At 66.2% G+C, this 12,571-nt stretch overlaps 1 protein-coding gene across 1 annotated transcript; it reads left to right on the top strand.

Moving 5' to 3' along the window:
* The first annotated feature begins 5,432 nt into the window (after window positions 1–5,432).
* Window positions 5,433–12,259, top strand: FXYD3 (FXYD domain containing ion transport regulator 3). The gene is made up of 8 exons (XM_005279498.4): window positions 5,433–6,024; window positions 9,904–9,971; window positions 10,110–10,145; window positions 10,474–10,497; window positions 10,958–11,032; window positions 11,449–11,485; window positions 11,759–11,796; window positions 12,085–12,259. The coding sequence occupies exons 2-8, from the start codon at window positions 9,932–9,934 to the stop codon at window positions 12,102–12,104; spliced, it is 270 nt and encodes an 89-aa protein (XP_005279555.2). The 5' UTR covers window positions 5,433–6,024; window positions 9,904–9,931; the 3' UTR covers window positions 12,105–12,259.
* The last annotated feature ends 312 nt before the right edge of the window (window positions 12,260–12,571 follow it).

Raw genomic sequence — 12,571 nt, 5'->3', positions numbered from 1 at the left:
CTCCCCCCGCTTTCCTGTGCAGTACCCACATGGCAGAGCGGGCACGGGGGGGCAAAGGGCGGGGGCAGCGCAGTACCCGGCCATTGAACTCCGGGTGCCCTGGCCTCCCAGCTGGGTCCACGGGGCGGGGGCGGGGGGGAGGACCTGAATGGCGGCACTCCAGGCTCAGGGCTGGGCGCCTCCCCTCTGCATGGGGGCGGGGAGAACTAGGCCGGGAAGCCGCACAACCACGTCCTGTGCTCAGAGCAGCCAGCACAGCGTGCCCCCAGCGTGACCAAGAGACGGGGGGAGTCACGGGACCCCAAAGAACTGGGGGAACTGAGGCATGAGACAGGAGGGTTCTGACCCAGGTCACACAGAACTGAAAGGACAGAACCCAGGAGTCCTGACCCCCCCCTCACTCTAACCACTAGAGCCCACTCCCCTCAATGTGTTGTCCACCCTCTAGACACCTAAGTGGCTGCCATGTCCTGTTGCCAGGGAGGTGCTGGGGTTCAGAGAGCAGAGCCCAAGAAGTGGGTGAGCTCCTCCCACACAATCTGCCCCGGCTCTGCCCTGGAGGGCCCCCGCTGGGGGGGGGAGGGGAAGGGGGAGCCGCCCCCCATGAACCAGCCCAGTCACTGTTAACATGGGACCCACTGAGCTCAGAGCAAAATCATGGGCCCAGCCAGGAGCTGGATCAGATCCGGCACCCCCTAGAGGGGAAAGGCCCCGTGCCCCACCCCCGAGCCCGCCAGGCCCCGCCCTGGCCTGTTCTCCTCGGGGCTGGTGGCTCTGTGTGGGGCAGGCGGGTCCCGGGGCAGGGAGGGGCCCCACATTGTTGCCAGGTTTTATCATCGGCTCCCAGAATTTCCTGTGGAGGCAGAACAAAGGCTGGGCCGGAGCCTCCCCTCCCCCCACGCCAGCCTGGCTTTCAATGGAGCCTTGTGCGGCCGCCAGCGCTGGACAATGGGCCTCTGTGCGCGGCTGGGCCGGGGGAGCCCCACGGGGCTGGGGTCAGCGGAAACCAGCCTGTGCCCGGGATGGGGACAGGGCAGCAGCCATGAGCGCCAGGATTCCCCACTGCCCCCCAGCCCAGCCACCCTGCAGGGCCCCTGCCCCCTTCCCCCCTAGCCCAGCCCCCCAGATGCTGATATCTGCAGACAATTTTTGCAGATCGGGTGCGGATACATATTTTCATATCCGCGCAGGGCTCTGCCAACCCGCAGCCCCTCTGCTAGCCCAGCCCTGCCCTGCCCTGCCCACCCCCACTCTGCCTGGTGCCCCCACTGCTGACCCGCAGCCCCCTGCTAGCCCTGCCCTGCCCCCCCCCCACTCTGCCTGGTGCCCCCACTGCTGACCCACAGCCCCCTGCTAGCCCAGCCCTGCCCTGCCCACCCCCAGCTCTGCCTGGTGCCCCCACTGCTGACCTGCAGCCCCCTGCTAGCCCAGCCCTGCCCCCCGCAGCTCTGCCTGGTGCCCCCACTGCTGACCCACAGCCCCCTGCTAGGCCAGCTCTGCCCTGCCCCCCTCCCCCCAGCTCTGCCTGGTGCCCCCACTGCTGACCTGCAGCCCCCAGCCCTGGGCTTCCCCCCTCCCCCAAGCTGTGCCCCGTGCCTCAGAGGAGTGCAGCCGGACAGGCAGATGGCCAAAGGGGGTCTGAGGCTCTGTGCTGCTCCTGGTTTTACAGTAAGTTGGTGAAAGGAAGCAACTGAGGGGTGAAAGTCAATTTTGGGGCATCCAGGCCCTAAGTGTGGGGGAGGCCGAAGGCCCAGCACAGCTCCTGCCCCCACCAGCAGGGGGTGGCAGCGCCTGGGCGGGGGGGGTCTCCTCTGATCTCCCTGCAGGGGGCTGCGTGGGAGCTGTCAGGGCAGGACCTGTTCCGGGCTCTGCCTCTAAATGTTGAGCTGTTCCCACAGTGCAGAGCCAGGCAGGGCAGCCAGGGCTGGCACTGGGCCCCAGATTCCTGCCCGGGCATCACGCGAGTCCCATTGTGCTTCCCCAAGGGACTGGCACCAGCCCCACTCCCCCTGCAGCAAAGGGGCCTCAAGCAGGCAGCCAAGAGCCACTGAGGAGGGGCAAAGACTGGCCAGCGGCTTCCATTGAATGGCTGCATGGGCAGGGATGGCGTGCCCGGCGCTGGGATGCAGCAACCTCTGGTGGAGCAGCTGGGAAACAGCTGCACATAATGCCGCAAAAGTTCAGGCCAGGAAGTGAGGAATCCAGCTGCAGCTGATGGGGATTTGCACAAGCTGCAGTTTAGACGTGACACAGATACACTGCCTGGGGCAATCCGTCTTCAGTGTCCCCACAGCACAGCGCCCCTTACTGAACCCCCTGCCCCACTCCCCGCAGCCCAGTGTCCTCTGCTAACACCCTGCCCCGCTCCCCGCAGCCCAGTGTCCTCTGCTAACCCCCTGCCCCACTCCCCGCAGCCCAGTGTCCTCTGCTAACCCCCTGCCCCACTCCCCGCAGCCCAGTGTCCTCTGCTGAGCCCCCGCCCCACTCCCCGCAGCCCAGTGTCCTCTGCTGACCCCCTGCCCCACTCCCCGCAGCCCAGTGTCCTCTGCTGAGCCCCCGCCCCACTCCCCGCAGCCCAGTGTCCTCTGCTGACCCCCTGCCCCACTCCCCGCAGCCCAGTGTCCTCTGCTAACTCCCCGCCCCGCTCCCCGCAGCCCAGTGTCCTCTGCTAACCCCCTGCCCCACTCCCCACAGCCCAGTGTCCTCTGCTGAGCCCCCGCCCCGCTCCCCGCAGCCCAGTGTCCTCTGCTGACCCCCTGCCCCACTCCCCGCAGCCCAGTGTCCTCTGCTAACACCCTGCCCCGCTCCCCGCAGCCCAGTGTCCTCTGCTGAGCCCCCGCCCCACTCCCCGCAGCCCAGTGTCCTCTGCTGACCCCCTGCCCCACTCCCCGCAGCCCAGTGTCCTCTGTTAACTCCCTGCCCCACTCCCCGCAGCCCAGTGTCCTCTGCTAACTCCCTGCCCCACTCCCCACAGCCCAGTGTCCTCTACTAACCCCCTGCCCCACTCCCCACAGCCCAGTGTCCTGTGCTAACCCCCTGCCCCACTCCCCGCAGCCCAGTGTCCTCTGCTAACCCCCTGCCCCACTCCCCGCAGCCCAGTGTCCTCTGCCGAGCCCCCGCCCCACTCCCCACAGCCCAGTGTCCTCTGCTAACTCCCTGCCCCGCTCCCCGCAGCCCAGTGTCCTCTGCTGAGCCCCCGCTCCACTCCCCGCAGCCCAGTGTCCTCTGCTGAGCCCCCGCCCCGCTCCCTGCAGCCCAGTGTCCTCTGCTGAGCGCCCGCCCCTCTCCCCACAGCACAGCGCCCCCTGCTGAGCCCCCACCCTGCTCCCCGCAGCCCAGTGTCCTCTGCTGAGCCCCCGCCCCACTCCCCACAGCCCAGTGTCCTCTGTTAACTCCCTGCCCCACTCCCCGCAGCCCAGTGTCCTCTGCTAACCCCCTGCCCCACTCCCGCAGCCCAGTGTCCTCTGTTAACTCCCTGCCCCACTCCCCGCAGCCCAGTGTCCTCTGCTGAGCCCCCGGCCCACTCCCCGCAGCCCAGTGTCCTCTGCTAACCCCCTGCCCCGCTCCCCGCAGCCCAGTGTCCTCTGCTAACACCCTGCCCCGCTCCCCGCAGCCCAGTGTCCTCTGCTGAGCCCCCGCCCCGCTCCCCGCAGCCCAGTGTCCTCTGCTGAGCGCCCGCCCCGCTCCCCACAGCACAGCGCCCCCTGCTGAGCCCCCACCCTGCTCCCCGCAGCCCAGTGCCCCCTGCTGACCCCCTGCCCCGCTCCCCGCAGCCCAGTGTCCTCTGCTGAGCCCCCGCCCCGCTCCCCGCAGCCCAGTGTCCTCTGCTGAGCGCCCGCCCCGCTCCCCACAGCACAGCGCCCCCTGCTGAGCCCCCACCCTGCTCCCCACAGCCCAGTGCCCCCTGCTGACCCCCTGCCCCACTCCCCGCAGCTCAGCGCCCCCTGTTAACCCCTGCCCCACTCCCCTCAGCCCAGCCCCCCCTGCTGACCCCCTGCCCCACGCCCGGCAGCCCAGCGCCCCCTGCCCCACTCCCCGCAGCACAGCGCCCCCTGCTAACCCCCTGCCCCACTCCCCGCAGCACAGCGCCCCCTGCTGAGCCCTCCACCCCGCTCCCTGCAGCACAGCGCCCCCTGCTAACCCGCTGCTCCACTCCCCGCAGCACAGCGGCCCCTGCTAACCCCCTGCCCCACTCCCTGCAGCACAGTGCCCCCTGCTGAGCCCCCACCCCGCTCCCTGCAGCACAGCGCCCCTGCTGAGCCCCCGCCCCACTCCCTGCAGCACAGTGCCCCCTGCTGAGCCCCCACCCCGCTCCCTGCAGCACAGCGCCCCTGCTGAGCCTGGGTTCTCCTGCCAGCTGTGGAAGGGGAGTTGGGCTCTAGTGTTTAGAGCCAGGACTCCAGCTGTCCCTGCTCTAACTACTAGGCCCCAGGGCGCTGGAACAATGTGTATAGTGGGGGAGCTGAGAGCCATTGAACCAAACTGTAAACCCTGAATAACATGGAAACCACTTCAAGCCAGGGGTGCTGGAGCATCCCCTGCACCCCAAGTTCCAGCACCTATGCCTAGACCCTGACTCCCCACTCTGAGCTGGGGAGAGAACCCAGGAGTCTGCATCCGAAGAAGTGAGGTTTTTACTCACGAAAGCTTATGCCCAAATAAATCTGTTAGTCTTTAAGGTGCCACCAGACTCCTTGTTGTTTTTGTAGATACAGACTAACACGGCTACCCCCTGATACTTGGCTCCCAGCTGATGATCCATCCTGCCCACACCAGGTCCCGCTGTTAAAGTGAATGGAGGTCCCCAGTCCTGCTGCTGGCGCCCCCATGGCAGGGCTGGAGGTGCCCATCACCAGCTCTTTAACCTTTCCCAGCATCAGCTGCAGCACCGCTCCCCCCCTTTATCTCCGGGGGCCAGGCTGTGCCAGGGCTTTCGCTGCTGGGCAACGTCAGCGTCCGGGAACGGCAAATACGGAGCTGGGAGGGAATGTCCTGAACATACAGACAAGTGGGACCTGCTCCCAGCCTTGGGCTCCCTGCTGGTGCCCCTCACTCCTGACCCGCAGCCCCCGCCGGCCCCCCTCACTCCCATCCTGGAGCCTCTGCTGGCCCCCCTCACTCCCGCCCCACCGGCCCAGTCCCGCCAGCCCCCCTCACTCCTACCCTGCAGCCCCTGCCGGCCCAGCCCTGCCGGCCCCCCTCACTCCTGCCCCACAGCTCCACCGGCCCAGCCCTGCCGGCCCCCCTCGCTCCCGCCCCACAGCCCCTGTCAGCCCAGCCCTGCTGGTGTCCCTCACTCCCACCTTGCAGCCCCACCAGCCCAGACCTGCCGGCCCCCCTCGCTCCCACTCCACAGCCTCTGCCAGCCCAGCCCTGCTGGTGTCCCTCACTCCCGACCAGCAGCCCACCGGCCCAGCCCTGCTGGTGTCCCTCACTCCCACCCCTCAGCCCCTGCCAGCCCAGCCCTGCCCTGCCCTGCCCTGCCAGCGCTCCTCACTCCCAACCTGCAGCCATTGCTCGCCCAGGAATCCCTCATTGAATGTTGACTTCTAGCACGCTGCATAATCCTGCAATTCTGTTACCCACAACCAGCCAGGAACTCAGGGCCCCCCGACCCCACTCCCCTCACAGAGCCAGGGCAAGAACCCAGGAGTCCCAGCTGCCCCTGCTCTAACCCACCAGACCCCACTCCCCTCACAGAGCTGGGGAGAGAACCCAGGAGTCCTGGCTCCCACTCTGACGCTTTGCAGCACTGACACACGAGAGGGGACCACGCAGAGACCTCCACACTCGTCTCCCTGGTGCCTAGCCCCCGAGGAGCTGCCCGATCCCTGCTGCGGTGCCCAGATTGGCTCCTTGCTGGCTGAGGCTGAGAATCTAGGCTCAACCCTTCCTCCCGCCCCCAGCCCAGGCAGCCAGACCTGTCCCCACCTGCCTGGGTGTGGTCTGGGCCCTGCCCTACTTAACCAGCTGAGCCAGGGGAGGGCTGAACTGTGCTGCCTGTGCCTAGCTGTTCTGCCCTGGGTAAGTCGCCTGGTGCTGCCCTCACTGGGCTGGGGGATCCTGGCCCTGGTGTGGAGTTGCCACCTGTAGCTGTGCTGCCGGGGGCAGATTGTCTGGGTGTGGGACAGGCTGCCGTGGGAGTGGGCGTTAGGGTGAATGTGCTGAGTGCCTGAATGCCTGGCTTCTATTCCTGGCTTGGCTGCTGGCACCCCAGGCTGGCCTTGCTCTGTGCCTCAGTTTCCCCATCTGTCAAGTGGGGAGGATAATCTGCCCTCTAGCAAGTGACAATGCTACAGGAGGGCTGCTGATCTGGGGGAGGAAGTCTGTGTGGTGCCTGGGGGGATGGGTCTGTATGGTGTCTGGCAGGGAGGGGGGCCCTGATCTGGGAGGAGGGGTCTGTGCTGTGCCTGGTGGGAGGGGAGGCCTGAAATGGGGGGAGGGGTCTGTGCGGGGTCTGGCGGGGAGGAGGGGAGGCCTGAAATGGGGGGAGGGGGAGGGATCTGTGCGGGGCCTGGAGGGGAGGCCTGAAGTGGGTGGAGCGGGAGGGGTCTGTGTGGGGCCTGGTGGGGAGGAGGGGGGCCCTGATCTGGGCGGAGGGGGAGGGGTCTGTGCGGGGCCTGGCGGGGAGGAGGGGGGCCCTGATCTGGGCGGAGGGGGAGGGGTCTGTGCGGGGCCTGGCGGGGAGGAGGGGGCCCTGATCTGGGGGGAGGGGGAGGGGTCTATGTGGGGCCTGGAGGGGGGCCCTGATCTGTGTGGAGGGGGAGGGGTCTGTGCGGGGCCTGGCGGGAAGGGGGGCCCTGATCTGGGGGGGAGGGGTCTGTGTAGTGCCTGGTGGGGGCCAGAGAGGGTGCAGTATTTCCCATTATGTCCTCAGAAGATCCTGGGGGCTGGGGCTGCCCCTCCCCCAAGTCAGTGGCTGTTCTGGGCAGCTCTGGGGTCCCAGTGGGCAGGCGCCTGGCACTGGGGTAACAATGCCTGGTACCGGCTGAGGGGGTCGCACCGCAGCATGAAAATGACCCCAGCCAGGCCTGGTTCACTGGGATTGTTACTGGAGTAATACCCCCCCCGCAGCTGGGGGTAACCGGTCGGTGCTCTAGGGGCTCACCTAGGAACACGATTAGCCCTCAGCCTCCCAGCTCTTGCCAGCAATGGGGAGAGAACCCAGGCGTCCTGGCACCCAGCCAGCCTCCTCCCCTCCCCTCCTCAGGGCAGAGCTGTGGTGGGCGGGACCCTTTGCTGCCCCAGGCATCTCTGGGGCAGGGCAGAAAGAGGGGACCCTGGGAGGTCGGTTTCTATGGGCCGCACCCTGGCCTGGCTCCCTGTGCAGCGGGCTCCGCCAGCTCTGCTGAGGCCCCAGGCTGGGGAGGCGCCTGAACCCTGGAATCCGCCCCGGGGAATCCTGCCAGCACAGGCCTGGGCTCCCTCCCACAGCCCCAGCTGGGAGCGTTCTGGGGGGAGGGTTTAGTGGGCATGTGGTGGGGGGAGAGGGGGCTGGGAGCCAGAAGTGAGTGGGGTCAACTGGTTAGAAGAGGGAGGTGCTGGGAGCCAGGACTCCTGGGTTCTATCCCTGGCTTGGGGTGGGGAGGGGAGTGGGAGTGAGTGGTTGTGGGGGGGCTGGGAGCCAGGACTCCTGGGTTCTATCCCTGGCTCTGGGAGGGCAGTGGGGCTGAGTGATTGGGGGGGGCTGGGAGCCAGGACTCCTGGGTTCTATCCCTGGCTCTGGGAGGGAGGGTAGGAGATAGCTGAGCGCAGCAGGCCCCCTTGCCCAGCAGACAGAGGCTGAGCGGGAGCTGACAGCTGGTGGATGAAACCAGACAAATCCAGATTAGCCAGAGGATCCGGGAGAGGAATTCACCTTTGGCACAACGGCCCCAGGGGCGGGGCGGGTTCTCCCTCGCTTGGAGACAGGGCTGCCTCGTGGGTAGCTTGGAGTGAGTCCTGGCCCTTCTCTGTGCCTCAGTTTCCCCAGTTCTACTGGGAGATCGTGATATCGGCCTGCTCAGAGCCCTACTGATGAGACGCGCTAGGTGGTGGCTGGGGGCCATCCTGACACCCAGGCTGGGCAGCTGGGGCTTGAGTCCCTGGGACGTCCTACTGGGGTGACTTGACCAGGGCAGTTTAATGGCTCCAGCTGTCCCAGCCCTGCCCTTGGGGGGGGGGGGGGGCGGCACCCTCCATCCGGGGGCAGAGCCAAACCCTGGCCATGCAACGCTGGTGGGGCAGGGCTCAATCCCGGCCCAGTTCAGGGGTGTTGGACTGTGTCCTCTGTTGGGGTGACCCCCGGTCCTTCCCTCTGCACCCTATCCCAATGGTACGGACCCGAGCCTGGCTGCAGCTCTGCCAGCAGGTGTAGCACCCCTAGGAGAGGGGGTGAGGTTAAGGATGTGGGGGGGTGGACTTAAGGACATTCCAGCTCTGCCAGCTGCTATGACATCCTTGAGAGAAGGGGGTAGGTTAAGGACATCCCTCAGCCAAGCATCTCTCTTGGCCTGGAGGGGGCTGGGTGGGCGGCCTAGTCTCTGGGGCAGCAGGGCTAAGGGGCCCTGGGTGTCTGGTTTGGGGGAGGGGTATGCTGAGCTGGAGGAGGAGCTCCCTGTCCCATTGCCAGTATTAGCCTATTTTCCACCATGTGGTGCAGGCACTAAGCAGCCAGGGTTGGGGCTGCCACCCCCTTGGACCTCCTGCCCTGCTATGATGGGGGCATGTGTGCCCTGGCCCTGCTCAGGCTTGGCGCCCCCCCCCCCCCCCCATCTGAGCACTGGGGACATCAGCCCAAGGGCCACCCAGAGCAGAAGGGGAGGATGCTGACCAGGGACATGCAGCAAGACAGTGGCACAGCCAGGCTGGAACCCAGGTGTCCTAGCTCCCCTCCCACCCTCCACTCTAACCACTGGACCCCACTCCCCTCTCAGAGCCAGGGACAGAACCCAGGAGTCCTGATCCAGCCCTGGCTACGCTCCTCACCTCCCCACAGGCTTTGTGGACAGTCTCTGGCCAGTTGCATTGGCCCCTCAGGAAGTCCACTTGCTCTGGGCCCCCGGGGCCTCCACGCCCAGAGGGAGCAAAGCAACCCCGGTCTCTAGCCTGCAGTGACTCAGCCAGGGTAACACAGGAGGGTTTATTGAGTGTCTGAACCCAGCACAGGCAGTTCTCTGGGCCTCCGGCCTGGCCTCCCTCAGCACAGCACATCCCAGTCTCCCCTGCATCCAGGTGGGCTCTGCCTGCTCCCCCTCTCCAGCCCAGCGCCCCCTGCTTCCCAGCTGGGCATCCGATATCCTCTCCCCCAACAGCTCCTCCCCTGTCCTTTGTCCTCCGTCCCAGGTGAACAGGTCACTGGGTCCCTCTCTCTTCTGTCCTTTGTTCCCCTCTGGCTGGAACCAGCTGGTCAGGTCACCGGGGTCCTCTCTCCGCAGCCCATTGTCCTCCCATGGGCCGGAACCAGCTGACTGGGCTGCGCCACCTGGTCACTGGTTGCTAGGATACCCCATCTCCAGGCCGTTCTCTGGGTATCCCAGCTACACAGGGGGGTCCCAGGCAGAGCCCCTGTGCGCTTGGCTGACTGACCTCGGCAGGTTACAAACCCACGGCCCCAGCTGGGAACAGCCAGAGCTGACGGGGGAGAGAGCGAGCGCCCTCAACTGACAGCAAAATCTGCCTAGGGGGCACCAGCTCTGATCCGGCCCCAGGGCGGGGGCTGGCTGGGGGGGGCAGGGGGGAATGGGGCCTTTTACCTCTTGGGGGCACTGGTTCTGATCTGGCCCCAGGGTGGGGGCTGGCTGCTGGTTGGCGGGGGGTGGGAAATGTGACATGGGGGCCCAGGCAGGAGTGAGGTCTAGGGGGGACCCAGGAGTTCTGGTGCTGGCCACTTCTCAGCTCTCACTGCCCTGTCTCTCCGTGTAGGGACCCACCACCCAGTTTCGGTTCCAGGATGCAGCCAATCACCACCGGCCTCCTGCTGCTCTTGGCAGGTGAGACGCTCCCCACAGTGCCCCCTGCTGGAAGAGGCTGGGGCTGGAGTAGTCAGGAGCTGCCCCCTCTGCCAGCTCTCCTGCCCTGCCCCCCCACAGCACCCCCTGCTGGGAGTCCAATGCTATTTTCTCTTTCAGCGGCGTTTCCTGTCCTGAAAGCTGAACACCCCATGGGTGAGTTCACCCTCCTCCGCTCTACTGCTGCCAGCATGGTCCCGAGCTGCCCTGGGAGGCGGGAGGGAGCAGAGGGGACTCGCGGGGGGGCACTTCAGCCTGGCTGTCACGCCTCTGTTGGGGTGGGAAGAGTAGAGGCCTAGGGGGAATGGAGCAGCTGGGGGAAGGATATCGGCCTGGAGTGGTCCAAGGAACCCAGGAGTCCTGACACCCAGCCCCCACTCCTGCTCTAACCCACTGGAGACCCCACTCCCCTGCCAGAGCTGGGGGTAGAACACAGGAGTCCTGGCCTCACGACCCTAACTCTTTCTTTTCTGCCCCACGCCAGATCCAGCAAGCCCCTTCTATTATGGTAAGTGCCACTCCTGCCATCTCCCTCCGCTGGCATCTCCCCGGGCCAGGACCCTGCTGGCAGAGCCTGGCACAGACAGGGAGGGGCTGGACTGGCCAAGCCAGTCTCCTGCCCTCTCATGGGGAGCCTAGGCTGGGCTGTGGAGAACCCGCACTGGACCAAGGGGGGAGGGAGGGAGGATGGATTGGGCTGTGGGAGGAGGATGGGGGTAGAGGGATTTGGGGATCTGGCTGGGGGTTCTGGGTGTGGGAGGATGGGGGAGTCTGGGATGGGAGGGATTCAGGGGACATGGTATTGGGTGGGGGGGATTTGGGGGATGTGGTGTTGGGTGGGGGGTCGGGGGGTGAATCTGGGAGCATGGGGGTGGGGGCATAGCCCCTCTGCAGCAGAGGGAGCTGCTTTAGAGGTCCCCTTAGGCCAGGCTCTTACGGCTCCTCTTCTCCCTCCCCCCCCCCCCCAGACTGGCACCGCCTGCGACTCGGAGGGCTGATCGCCGCTGGCATTCTCTGTGCCCTGGGGATCATTGTGCTGCTCAGTGAGTGGGGTGGGGCCAGGAACTGGGGAGGGGGTCTCAGCACCCAGCAGGTGAGGGTTGGATGGGGGTGTCCCAGGGCCCTAGGAAGGTAGGGGCCTCAGAACTGGGAGGGTGTGCCGGTGTCCGTGAGGTGAGGGGGAGGGGGGTGTCCCTGTGCCCTGGAGGTGTCTCGGCAGCTGAAGGGTGGAGGTGGGGTGGGGATGTCCTGGCACCTGAAGAGATTGGGGGTGTCTGCACTGAGCATCTGTCACTAGCTGTGGGGGGGGGGCAGTGATGGGGAAGGGGGGACTGTTCCCAGGCCCTGATCCCATGGGGGGGCTGGCAGCTTCTGGGTGGGGGGGATTGCTGCTCTTCCCCCAAGTTTGTCTAATCCCCCCCCCCTTTTTTTATTTATTTATTTCCCCCCCCCCACCCAGGTGGAAAATGCAAATGCAAATTTAACCGCAAAGCCAGGTAGGGGGTGGGGTCTAGGGAGTGCAAGGGAGGGGTCATGCTACACTTTGGAAGAGGTGGGGGGGTCATGTTGTGGATGCTGGGGGCATGTGGTGTGAATTGGGGAAACAGTGGGGGTGGGGCAGTGAGGAGGGGGCATGGGGTGTGTGTGGGGGGGGGAGGGTCATGCTGGAGGGGGAATGGAGGCGTAAGGCTGGCGTGGTGGGAGGTCGTGGTGTTGGAAGGGGGGGGGTCACGTTCCCCATGCTCATAACCCTCCCTCTCCCTCCTCAGCCGGCGGCCGAATGAGCCCCTTCACCTCGTCACCCCCGGTAAGTTCCCCAACCCCTTTCCTGGTCGGACTGGGGGGATGCTTTGGAGTCTGCGGGGAGGGGAGGGGGTCTCTAAACTTGTCACCCTGATCCTTGTGGGGCCCTTCTCCCTTCCCTGTGTCGCCCCCTAGTGGCTGCTGGTGGGAGAGACCTCTCAGCGCTGCAGAGGGGAGGGGACCCTATGTGGGGCTAGTGCGTTGTTTCCTCCCCACCCCTCCAGCTCCACAGATGGCTCCCATGGCTTCTCTGTAAGCGGGTCTGTTCCCTTCCCCTCTTATCTCACCGCAGGCACCGCCAGTAACTGCTGAACCACGATGGTCCCAGTGCCAGGTCTCGCCCAGGGCGTTGGCTCCTTGCTGGGACGTCCCATCCCCCCATCCCCCGATCTGGGGAAGCAGGAGGGGGAGAAGTTTTTTTAACTGAACTTTCCACTCTGTGGAATAAAAGCCTCCTGACCTTGAAACTCTGAGTGAGTCATGGGTGCCTTTCCCCTCTAGGGGGCGCCAGCTCCCATCTGGCCCTGGCCGGGCGGGACAGGACTGATTGACTTGAGGGCGAGCAGGGAATGGGACAAGGGGCCTTTCCCCTCTAGGGGGTGCCGTCTACCTCCCTGCCCTGGGCCTGGATGGGAGCTAAGTGGCCTCTCCCCCTCTAGGGGGCGCTGGCTCTGGTGTAGGGAAGGCCACAGTGGCTGAGGAGCAGATAACCAGCAGGAGAACCCCTGGAAATGTCCTGGTTTCAGCAGAGTGCGAGGAACCTGCAGTGTCCCATGAAA

This window comes from Chrysemys picta, chromosome 20, assembly GCF_011386835.1.
Source record: "Chrysemys picta bellii isolate R12L10 chromosome 20, ASM1138683v2, whole genome shotgun sequence".
Classification (NCBI taxonomy): Eukaryota; Metazoa; Chordata; order Testudines; family Emydidae; genus Chrysemys; species Chrysemys picta.
The sequence above is the reverse complement of the archived record's forward strand: the minus strand, read 5'-3'. Positions and strand labels throughout refer to the sequence as shown.